Raw genomic sequence first — 11436 nt, 5'->3', positions numbered from 1 at the left:
GTGAGAGGATCAGGACGTCTCCACAGAAGCGGCATCTAAGGTGGAGCTTGAGCACGAGGAAGATCCAGCCAGGGCAACAGCATATGCAGAGATGGACAGTGTACGCTGGGCTTGACTGTACTGGGTCACTATGTTTCCGGCATTCTTGCTTGACCTTGGTCTTGTAGGACAGTGCTGGCAAGCTGGTCTTACCTAGTGTTTACTGATTGGTAGCGCCTGCCTGAAGCACACTATTGTGATAGTGGAAATTAACCTAACCTCAAGAATCACAGTGCCTTGATGGATCAGTGGTGCCTCCCCTGGGCAGAAATAGAACCACAGTCAGGCATGGTGGCTCATGTCTGTAATGCCTGCACCCTGGGAGGCCAAGGTGGGTGGATTGCTTGAGCTCAGGAGTCTGACCAGGCTGGGCAACATGGCAAAACCACTTCTCTACAAAAAATACAATAAGCTGGACATAGTGGCACAGGCTTATAGTCCCAGCTATTCAGGAGGCTGAGGCGGGTGGATCACTTGAGCCTGGGAGGTTGAGATTGCAGTGGGCTGTGGTCTCACCACTGTACTTTAGCCCCAGGTGATGGAGAGAGACCCTGTCTCACACAAAAAGCCTTGCAGAACTGCAGGGTCACAGATCAGGATAAGGACTAGTGGTGGTACCCAGATACCCAGACAGGTTTGACCATTAAAGCAGGAAACAGCACACCGAGGAAGGAGAGTTTAATGTTGTGGGAAGGCAGCAGGATGCTTAGGGTGCGGGCTCCAGCAGGGGAGCACCTTGGCCCTGGTCTTGGGCCAGCAGACGCAGAAGCAGGGAGTGCAGAGCCCGGCAAACAGGTGCGTAGCCCAGGCGGCTCAGATGTAGGTAATCATACATGTCATGGTGGCTGATGGTGCCATCTGAGTGCACAAAGCCAGGGTCGGCATCTAGGAAGTGGGCCCGAGGGTGACCAGCCAGTGCTGCCCGTACCAGCTCATTCACTCGTCGGTTCTTCTCCCGAAGTGGGTTGGGATGCTGGCCTCGCGGAAGCAGACCCTGAGCAGGAACACGAGGCGTAGTAAGGAAACAAGCATTTGGGTATCCTGTTCTCTGTGCCAGCCTGTCCTTCACCCAACACCATGAAGTTTCCTGCTGCAGAAAACACTAGGGATGGGCAAGTGGGGAGGGCAGGAGGGTAGTTCCTAAATATCACATCCTAGCTCTCATTTAGCAAGAGACCTCTGGGTTTTAGCCTCTTTCCAAGTATCACTTAGAAAAACGTTGACATTGGCCAGGTGCAGTGGCTCACGCCTGTAATCCCAGCATGATGCGAGACAGAGCTGGATGGGTCGCTTGAGCCCAGGAGTTTGAGACCAACCTGGGCAACATGGTGAAACCCCATCTCTAACAAAAATACACACAAATTAGCGGGACATGATGGCGTGTGCCTGTAGTCCCAGCCACTCGGGACGCTGAGGTGGGAGGATCACTTCAGCCCTGGAAGCAGAGGTTGCAGTGAGCTTAGATCATGCCACTGCACTCCAGCCTGGGCAACAGAGCCAGATCCTGTCTCAAAAAATAAATAAATGGCTCTCTTGTACCGTCTCTGTCTCTCTCGCTCTCTCTTCCCCTCTCTTGACCTTTTTTCTACCATGGGATGACTGAGAAAGAAGGCCCCTGTCAGATGCTGACCCCTTGATCCTAAACTTCCCAGCCTCCAGAAATGTAAGAAATAAAGCTGTTCTTTATAAATAAAAATAATACTAAATAGGTGAGGCGCGGTTGCTCACTCCTGTAATCCCAGCACTTTGGGAGGCTGAGGTGGGTGGATCACTTGAGGTCAGGAGTTCAAGACCAGCCCGGCCAACATGGTGAAACCCCATCTCTACTAAAAATACAAAAATTAGGCTGGGTGCGGTGGCTCACGCCTGTAATCCCAGCACTTTGGGAGGCCAAGGCGGGTGGATCACAAGGTCAGGAGATCTAGACCATCCTGGCTAACACAGTGAAACCCCATCTCTATTAAAAAGATACAAAAAAAAACCAGCCGGGTGTGGCGGCGTGTGCCTGTAGTCCCAGCTACTCGGGAGGCTGAGGCAGGAGAATGGCATGAACCTGGGAGGCGGAGCTTGCAGTGAGCGAGATCGCTCCACTGCACTCCAGCCTGGGCAAGAGCGAGACTCTGTCTCAAAAACTAACTAAATAAATAAATAAAATAAAAATACAAAAATTAACCAGGCGTGGTGGTGCACATCTGCAGTCCCAGCTACTCTGGAGGCTGAGGCAGGAGAATCGCTTGAACCCAGGAGGAGGAGGTTGCAGTGAGCCCAGATTGCGCCACTGCACTCTGGCCTGGGCAACAGGGCAAGACTCTGTCTCAAAATAAAAAAATAAATAAAAGATATCAACATCATGGGTCATGGCAAGGGATCAATCCCCTTTCAGAAGAGGAAATGTCTTAGCTACCCACAAGTGATGAAGCCTAGATTTACCCCAGGAATGCCTGACAACTTTTGGCCTATTCAAGGTTTTTTGAGGATTTTTCTTTTGTTTTCTGGTGAGACAGGGTCTCTGTCACCCAGGCTGGAGTGCGGTAGCATGATCACAACTCACTGTTACCTTGAATTCCTGGGCTCAAGTGATCCTTCCCCTTTAGCCTCCCAAGTAGCTGGGGTTACAGGTTTTGTACACCATCATACCCAGCTATTTCTCTTTTTTTTTTTTTTTTTGAGACAGAGTCTAGCTCTGTTGCCCAGGCTGGATGCAGTGGTGTGATCTGGGCTCACTGCAAGCTCCACCTCCCGGGTTCACGCCATTCTTCTGCCTCAGCCTCCCGAGTAGCTGGGACTACAGGCGCCCACCACCACGCCCGGCTAACTTTTTGTATTTTTAGTAGAGACGGGGTTTCACTGTGTTAGCCAGGATGGTCTCGATCTCCTGACCTCGTGATCTGCCCGCCTCAGCCTCCCAAAGTGGTAGGATTACAGGTGTGAGCCACCGCACCTGGCCTTTTTTTTTTTTTTTTTTTGAGACAGAGTTTCACTCGTTGCCCAGGCTGGAGTGCAATAGTGCAATCTTGGCTCACCCCAACCTCCGCCTCTTGGGTTCAAGCGATTCTCCTGCCTTAGCCTCCCGAGTAGCTGGCATTACAAGCATGTGCCACCACACCCAGCTAATTTTTTATTTTTAGTGGGATTTCTCCACATTTGGTCAGGCTGGTCTTGAACTCCTGACCTCAGGTGATCCGCCCGCCTCAGCCTCCCAAAGTGCTAGGATTACAGGCATGAGCCAATGCGCCCAGTCCATGCCCAACTAATTTTTTTTTTTCTTTTTGAGACGGAGTCTTGCTCTGTCGCCCAGGCTGGAGTGCAGTGGCGCGATCTCGGCTCACTGCAAGCTCCGCCTCCCGGGTTCACTCCATTCTCCTGCCTCAGCCTCCTGAGTAGCTGGGACTACAGGGGCCCATCATCACACCTGGCTAGTTTTTTTTTTTTTTGTATTTTTAGTAGAGACAGGGTTTCACCATGTTAGCCAGGATGGTCTTCATCTCCTGACCTCATGATCCGCCCGCCTCGGCCTCCCAAAGTTCTGGGATTACAGGCATGAGCCACTGTGCCCGGCCACGCCCAGCTAATTTTTAACGATTTTTAGTAGAGACAATGTCTTGCTACATCCCAGGCTGGTCTTGAACTCCTGGGCTCAAGCGATCCTCCCACCTCAGCTTCTCAAAGTGCTGGGATTACAGGCACGAGCCACCATGCCCAACAATGTTTGAATTTTTTTTTTTTTTTGAGACAGAGTTTCTCTGTCACCCAGGCTAGAGTGCAGTGGCATGATCTCCACTCACTGCTAGCTCCGCCTCCCAGGTTCACACCATTCTCCTGCCTCAGCCTCCTGAGTAGCTGGGACTACAGGTACCCGCCACTGCACCCAGCTAATTTTTTGTATTTTTAGTAGAGATGGGGTTTCACTGTGTTAGCCAGGATGGTCTCGATCTCCTGAGCTCGTGATCCACCCGCTTTGGCCTTCTTTTTGTTTTTGAGACGGAGTCTCGCTCTGTTGCCCAGGTTGGAATGCAATGGCCTGATCTTGGCTCACTGTAACCTCCGCCTCCCAGGTTCAAGTGATTCTCCTGCCTTAGCTTCCCAAGTAACTGGGATTACAGGCGTATGCCAGCATGCCCAGCTAATTTTTGTATTTTTAGGAGAGACAAGGTTTTGCCACGTTGGCCAGACTGGTCTCAAACTCCTGACCTCAGGTTATTCTCCCACCTTGGCCTCCCAAAGTGTTCGGATGACAGGCACAAGCCACCGTGCCCAACCGTTTTTTAGTTTTTCAGTACCCCCAAAGTCTCAAGCCATCCCTGGGCAAAAAACGCTAACTGGTCTCTGAGCACGTTTTCAACCACAGCCACTCTGAAGGGTGCAGCAAGCTCCAATGTGAGATTCTGCCTGAAAGCCACTGCTCTATGTCAAGTTGCCTAGAACCGTGCCAACTGTGGCTGTATCTGAGGGGGTCCCAGACCACTGCCATTCTTCCTTTCCCACCCTCCCAGCCTCTCACCAGCACCACAACCCGGGCCTGGGGCTGCCGCTCATTCACCAGTTGCACAATGGCCTTGATGCCACCAGTCACCTGCTCTGCTGTGTGTCCGTGGTTGTTAGTGCCCACCCAGACCACCACAATCTGTGGAAAAAGAGACATGAAGCAGCGGTGAGGGGGCAGCCAAAAGATGTTTTAGAGCCCCACCCAAGCCCCGCTCACCTTGGGCCGGATATGTTCCAGCTCCCCATTCTCCAGCCGCCACAGTACATGCTGTGTGCCGTCACCACCGATGCCAAAGTTAAGTGCATGCAGAGGAGAAAAGAGCTCCCGCCAGATCTGTGGGCAAGAAGTGGTATGGGCACAAGGGCACTGTCCCCATGGACCATCCCCCTCTGTCCAGGTGTTAACCGAATGCCATTATGGAAGAATCTTACTTCATGGAAGCAGTCTTAAAATTTCACCTGGAGAAAACTCCAGCATGGCTGAACCTCACTTTATAGAAATCTATTAATTTTTATTTATTTATTTTTCATTTTATTTTTGAGACAGAGTTATTTTATTTTTGAGACAGAGTCTTACTCTGTCACGCAGGCTGGAGTGCAGTGGCACTATCTCGGCTCACTGCAACCTCCGCCTCGCTAGTTCAAGCGATTCTCATGTCTTAGCCTCCCAAGTAGCTGGGACTATAGGTGTATACCACCACGCCCGGCTAATTTTTTGTATTTTTAGTAGAGATGGGGTTTCACCATGTGGGCCAGGCTGGTCTCGAACTCCTGACCTCAGGTGATCCACCCACCTTGGCCTCCCAAAGTGTTGGGATTACAGACATGAGCCAGGTGCCCGGCCTATTTATTTTTTGAGATGGAGTTTCACTCTTCTCACCCAGACTGGACTGCAGTAGTGCGATCTCAGCTCATTGCAATCTCTGCCTCCTGGGTTCTAGCGATTCTCCTGCCTCAGCCGCTCAAGTAGCTGAGACTATAGGTATGTGCCACCATGCCCAGCTAATTTTTGTACTTTTAGTAGAGACAGGGTTTCGCCATGTTGGCCAGGCTGGTCTCGAACTCCTGACCTCAGGTCATCTGTCTGCCTCGGTCTCCCAAAGTGCTGGGATTACAGGGGTGAGCCCCCACACCTGGCCTAGAGTCTCTCACTTTAAACCAATCCCCAGGCTCTGTGGCTCATGCTGAGGTGGGCGGACTGCTTGAGCCCAGGAGTTCAAGACCAACCTGCGCAACAGGGCAAAACCCTATCTCTACAAAAATTAGCCGGGTGCGTGGTGGTGGACACCTGTAGTCCCAGCTACTCGGGAGGCTTAGGTGGGAGGATCGCTTGAGCCCAGGAGGCAGAGGTTGAAGTGAACAGAGATCATACCACTGCAAGCCAGCCTGGGTGACAGAGCAAGATCCCTTCTCAAAAATCAACCAACCAACCCACAAACAAAATAAACCAAGCTCCACAGAAGCAAGACTCACTTTATGAAAATCCAGTCTGCTTGAGCCATGCATTGAACCAACGGTATTACAGTTGAAACTTATTTTGATGAAAGCCATTACAGTTGGACATGCTTCGTGGAAAGATATTATTATGATTGACTCCTTTTTGTGGAGTGCCATTAGAGTTGACCTTCACTTCCTGTAAAGTGACTATAGCTTTGTGTAAACCCATCACGGCTTCGCACTGCTTAAAGCAAACAAGAAAGAGCCTCACTTTAGGCAAGCCTATGGTAGGAAAACCTCATTTTAGATCTTAGTACATCATACACAAATCTAATCCGATAAAACCAAGGCATACATTTCCTTCTCAATAGAATGTTGCACCTTACACCAAGATTCTCGTAGCCTCAGGCTGCCTCAGGCCAATCTAGGTACTCCCGTAATACCCCACCTGGCCGGGGTTCTGGTCCAGATGTGTCAGCATTGGGCACAGGGCTGGATGGGGCAGGGAGAAAGGGACTGCCCTCACCTCGCAGTGGTGCATTAGCTGGACCAAGGAGTCCCCGATGAAGACGACTTCAGGTTCCTTATCTTTGCTGTCAGCCACGAACCGATGGTGCTGCGGGAGCGCGCGAGAGGGAGTCAATGGCACGCACGCTCCTGGGCCCGCCCCGCCCTGCTCCCTTAGGCAGCGCCTCCCAAACTGCTCTCAGTTTCCCAATCAGGTAGTGAGAGTGGCACGAACCAGCCGTTCTCCTGAGTCACCCCCGCCGCCCGCCCCCCGGACTCCTCAATATCCCAGGTGGGAACGCTCACCAGGGACATCCAGCGCCCGTCGCCCTGTACGTCCTGCACCGGCGTGGGCTTGCTGGCTGGGTTCTCCTCTCGGCTCATCTTGGCGCCGCAGCTCCTGCAGGAAGAGCGAGTCGGGTCGGCCCGGGAGTGTTGGCTCCGCCACGCCCACTCCTACCCCTCAAGGCAACAAAGGACCGTCCCAACGATAGCACACCCGCAGAGGACGAAGGCCGATACAGGGCGCCACCTCCTCTCCAGGGACAGAAACCTTCACTTAAGAGGGAGGTGGAATCAGGAACCTTCGCTTCCCCCACGATGGCGGCGCAGTGGGCTCGCCCGGCGCTTCCCGCTCGGGCCGCGGACTCCCAGGCCGCGGACTCCCAGGCCGCGCACCGGGCACGGGGTGGGGGGAGGGAGAGGTGAGACCATCCAGCTACCGAGGCGGGGAGGAGAGAGAAACCACCCACCGGCAACGGGGAGGGGCGAACTACCTGAAGAGTCGGGAGTGGGCGGGGAAGATCTAGCCGTCTTTCTAGCAAATGGGAAGAAACCATTTGCTGCACAGAGCGAAATGTGCGGAAGGGACCACCTACTGTTGCGGGGAGGGGCGGAGGGGCGGGGGGGCCCATTCACGTGGTGGGGGGAGGGGAGGGAGTGGACGAGTCCATTCTTGGATTCCCTTGAAGGGGCGGCTCGAATGCACCTGGCTAGGAGGGGACGCTCCCATTTTCTACTGATGTGGGGGACAGAAAAGGAAGATGACAAAACGTAAAAATTCGAGGCTCCGTTCCAAGGAGCCACTCTAAGGCAGCGCCAGGGCTTTAGTGAGCCTATCTGCTCGTGGGCTTCCCCTACTCAAAACACTGTGTGTGTGTGTGTGTGTGTGTGTGTGTGTGTGTGTGTGTGTGTGTGTTAAAATCTAAATTACGGCCGGGCACGGTGGCTCAAGCCTGTAATCTGTAATCCCAGCACTTTGGGAGGCCGAGGCGGGCGGATCACGAGGTCAGGAGATCGAGACCATCCTGGCTAACACAGTGAAACCCCGTCTCTACTAAAAATACAAAAAATTAGCCGGGCTTGGTGGCGGGCGCCTGTAGTCCCAGCTACTCAGGAGGCTGAGGCAGGAGAATGGCGTGAACCCGGGAGGCGGAGCTTGCAGTGAGCCGAGATCGCACCACTGCACTCCAGCCTGGGCGACAGAGCGAGACTCCGTCTCAAAAAAAAAAAAAATCTAAAGTACATATCTTTGCATTCCAGACATCACAGGACCCCTACTCAAAACACCGTGTGTGTGTGTGTGCGCGCGCGCGGCATAACATATAAACTACGTATCTTTGCATTCAAGACACCATAGGACCTGCGTGGACCTGCGTGGAGGGTAGAAGAAAGTGCAGAAAGAGAAAGGAAATTAGAGACGCCTCCAGGGCTCAGGTCCAGTCTGGCGTCCCTCCGGCAGATCATCTTGCAGATCTGCAGCCTCTACACCCCTCTCTAAACCCGCAGGCCAACTGGGTGTGTCTGAGCTCTGAAACCTGCATCCACAACCAAGGCCACCTAGGGTCGCGCCTCTCCCCGAACGCTGCCCCAAATTAATCTCAGACCTCAGTGTCTTCTCAGATCTCCCTCTTCTCTGGGACCAGGTGGGGGTCTCACTCCCCGCTAAACGTCCTGGTCATGTTCTTGTAGCCCTACTCCAGGTGGGACCTTCCCATGTATTTATTCCTTCGAGGTGGATTGATACTGAGACAGAGATGAGTGTTATTCATTGTGTTTATGTTCTTTTTCAATCCACTTCCCTGGAACGGGCCGGGCACACAGTGGTTGTTCCACAAGTACTTGCTGAATGAATAGTAAATGAGTGGGTCAGCTCCTGACCTTGTTCCAGTGTATTCAGGGAGACAGATCCAGACACAGAGGTGCAGGGGTGTCAAAGTTGTGTTTGAGACAGGGAGCGCTGGGGAGGAAGAGGAGAAGGACTCTGAGGACTATGGGTTTCCTAGGAGTAGTATCTCAGCTGGGTCTGAAAGATAATGAAGGCTGGGCAAGCAGAAAGAAAAGACACAGGTGGCCGGGCGTGGTGGCTCAAGCCTGTAATCCCAGCACTTTGGGAGGCTGAGATGGGCGGATCACGAGGTCAGGAGATCGAGACCATCCTGGCTAACACGGTGAAACCCCGTCTCTACTAAAAAATGCAAAAAACTAGCCGGGCGAGGTGGCGGGCACCTGTAGTCCCAGCTACTCCGGAGGCTGAGGCAGGAGAATGGCGTGAACCTGGGAGGCGGAGCTTGCAGTGAGCTGAGATCCGGCCACTGCACTCCAGCCTGGGTGACAGAGCGAGACTCCGTCTCAAAAAAAAAAAAAAAAAAAAAAGACACAGGTAATCACTTTCTTATTAGGCAGAGGGAATATTGTGAAATAGCTTGATTTTAAAGTGTGAGGGAGGCTGGCGTGGAGGCTCATGCCTGTAATCCCAGCACTTTGGGAGGCTGACATGGACAGATCACTTGAGGTCAACCAGCCTGGCCAACATGGCGAAACCCCAACTCTACTAAAAAAAAAAAAAAATTAGCTGGGCATGGTGGCACACACCTGTAGTCCCAGCTACTTGGGAGGCTGAGGCAGGATAATCGCTTGAGTCCGGGAGGCAGAGGTTGCAGTGAGCTGAGATGGCGCCACTGCAGCCCAGCCTGGGCGATATAGCGGCCCAGCTTGGGTGACACAGCGAGACTCTGTCTTAATTACATAAACAAATAAATAAAGTCTGAGGGAGCCAGGTGCAGTGATGCATGCCTGTAGCCCCAGCTACTGGGGAGGCTTAGGTGCGAGGATCACTTGAGCCCAGGAGTTTGAGACCAGCCTGGGTAACATAGTGAGACCCTGTCTCAAGAAAAAAAAAAAAAAAAAAAAAAAACGCAAGTGCCTGTAGTCCCAGTTACTGGGGAGGCTGAGGTGGGAGGATTGCTTGAGCCTGGGAGATGAGGCGGCAGTGGGCCATGATTGTGTCACTGCACTCCAGGCTGGGTGACAGAGTGAGTCCTTGTCTCCAAAAAAGAAGTCATAATCAGCCAGGCACAGTGGCTCACTCCTATAATCCCGGCACTTTGGGAGGCTGAAGTGGGCGGATCACTTGGGGTCAGGAGTTCGAGACCAGCCTGACCAACATAGCAAAACCCCATTTCTATTAAAAAATACAAAGATTAGCCCAGGCGCAGTGGCTCACGTCTGTAATCCCAGCACTTTGGGAGGCCGAGGCAGGCGGATCACGAGGTCAGGAGATCGAGACCATCCTGGCTAACATGGTGAAACCCCGTCTCTACTAAAAATACAAAAAATTAGCCAGGCGTGGTGGCGTGCGCCTGTAGTTCCAGCTACTCGCGAGGCTGAGGCAGGAGAATGGCATGAACCCGGAAGGCGGAGCTTGCAGTGAGCCTAGAGCCGAGATTGTGCCACTGTACTCCAGCCTAGGAGACAGAGTGAGACTCCGTCTCAAAAAAAAAAAAAAAACAAAAACAAAGATTAGCTGGGCATGGTGGTCTATGCCTGTAGTCCCAGTTACCTGGGAGGCTGAGGCAGGAGAATCGCTTGAACCTGGGAGGTAGAGGTTGCAGTCAGTGGAGATTGTGCCACTGCACTCCAGCCTGGGTGACAGATTGAAATTCCATCTCAAAAAGAAAAGAAAAGAAAAGAAGTCATAATTATGCCTTCAAGTCAGTGGTATAATAAGAGAGAAATTTTTGGCCGGGCTCGGTGGCTCACGCCTGTAATCCCAGCACTTTGGGAGGCCGAGACGGGCAGATCACGAGGTCAGGAGATCAAGACCATCCTGGCTAACATGGTGAACCCCCGTCTCTACTAAAAAAACAAAAAAAATTAGCCAGTCCTAGTGGTGGGCCTCTGTAGTCTCAGCTACTGGGGAGGCTGAGCCAGGAGAAGGGTGTGAACCCAGGAGACGGAGCTTGCAGTGAGCCGAGAGCGCCACTGCACTCCAGCCTGGGCAACAGAGCAAGACTCCGTCTCAAAAAAAAAAAAAAAAAAAAAAGCAAAAAAAGAGAGATAATTTTTTTTTCTTTTTTTTGAGGTAGAGTCTCGCTCTGTCGCCCAGGCTGGGGTACAATGGCGTGATCTCGGCTCACTGCAACCTCTGCCTCATGGATTCAAGTGATTCTCCTGCCTCAGCCTCCCAAGTATGTGGGACTACAGACGTGTGCCACCACACCCGGTTAATTTTTTGTATTTTTAGTAGAGATGAGGTTTCACTGTGTTAGCCAGGATGGTCTCTATCTCCTGACCTCATGATCCACCCACCTTGGCCTCCCGAAGTGCTGGGATTATAGGCGTGAGCCACTGTGCCCAGCTGAGAAAAAAAAAATTAAAAGTAAAGTCTGAGGGGACAAGTGTAGACAGATAAGTTGGAGCAGTTCCTGAAGCAAAACTTGGTGAGAAACAAAGTTTCCAGGCATTCTTCATTCACCAGGCCCATTTCAAGTTAGACATATTGGTCTAGTTTATCCTTCTAGCAACCAAATGAGGAAGCTAGTTTTATTACCAATCTCATTTTATAGGTCAGAAAACTAAGTCTGACCAGTTACAAACGTTTCCAAGGTCACACAGCCCAATTGTGCCACTTTGGGCATTTAAACTAAGCCTAGCTATGAATCACAACACTATACTAACTTTTTTTTG

The 11436-nt window shown here is 52.0% G+C and overlaps 1 protein-coding gene across 6 annotated transcripts; it reads right to left on the bottom strand.

Moving 5' to 3' along the window:
* Positions 1-700: 700 nt before the first annotated feature.
* PAFAH1B3 (platelet activating factor acetylhydrolase 1b catalytic subunit 3) lies at positions 701-7356 on the bottom strand. 6 transcript variants are annotated; one of them, XM_010358827.2, is made up of 6 exons: positions 7245-7356; positions 6775-6868; positions 6488-6577; positions 4742-4858; positions 4541-4663; positions 701-1033 (listed from the first exon to the last, which is right to left on the bottom strand). In XM_010358827.2, the coding sequence occupies exons 2-6, from the start codon at positions 6850-6852 to the stop codon at positions 746-748; spliced, it is 696 nt and encodes a 231-aa protein (XP_010357129.1). In that variant the 5' UTR covers positions 6853-6868; positions 7245-7356; the 3' UTR covers positions 701-745. The 6 variants fall into 6 exon arrangements, with proteins under 6 accessions (XP_010357129.1, XP_010357122.1, XP_030769502.1 ...); XM_010358820.2 differs by lacking the exon at positions 7245-7356 and adding an exon at positions 6968-7225; XM_030913642.1 differs by lacking the exon at positions 7245-7356 and adding an exon at positions 7022-7225.
* Between the last annotated feature and the right edge of the window lie 4080 nt (positions 7357-11436).

Source organism: Rhinopithecus roxellana, chromosome 12 (assembly GCF_007565055.1).
Source record: "Rhinopithecus roxellana isolate Shanxi Qingling chromosome 12, ASM756505v1, whole genome shotgun sequence".
NCBI classification, from domain to species: domain Eukaryota; kingdom Metazoa; phylum Chordata; class Mammalia; order Primates; family Cercopithecidae; genus Rhinopithecus; species Rhinopithecus roxellana.
This window is presented reverse-complemented; position numbering and strand designations above follow the sequence as displayed.

Bases quoted from the DNA above. Each gene is read 5' to 3' on its own strand.
- PAFAH1B3 (XM_010358827.2), bottom strand. From the start codon at position 6,852: ATGAGCCGAGAGGAGAACCCAGCCAGCAAGCCCACGCCGGTGCAGGAC. The intron at 6,578-6,774 runs GTGAGCGTTCCC...GCGCTCCCGCAG, and splicing joins ACGGGCGCTGGATGTCCCTG to CACCATCGGTTCGTGGCTGA. The intron at 4,664-4,741 runs GTGAGCGGGGCT...CTTTTTCCACAG, and splicing joins TGGAACATATCCGGCCCAAG to ATTGTGGTGGTCTGGGTGGG.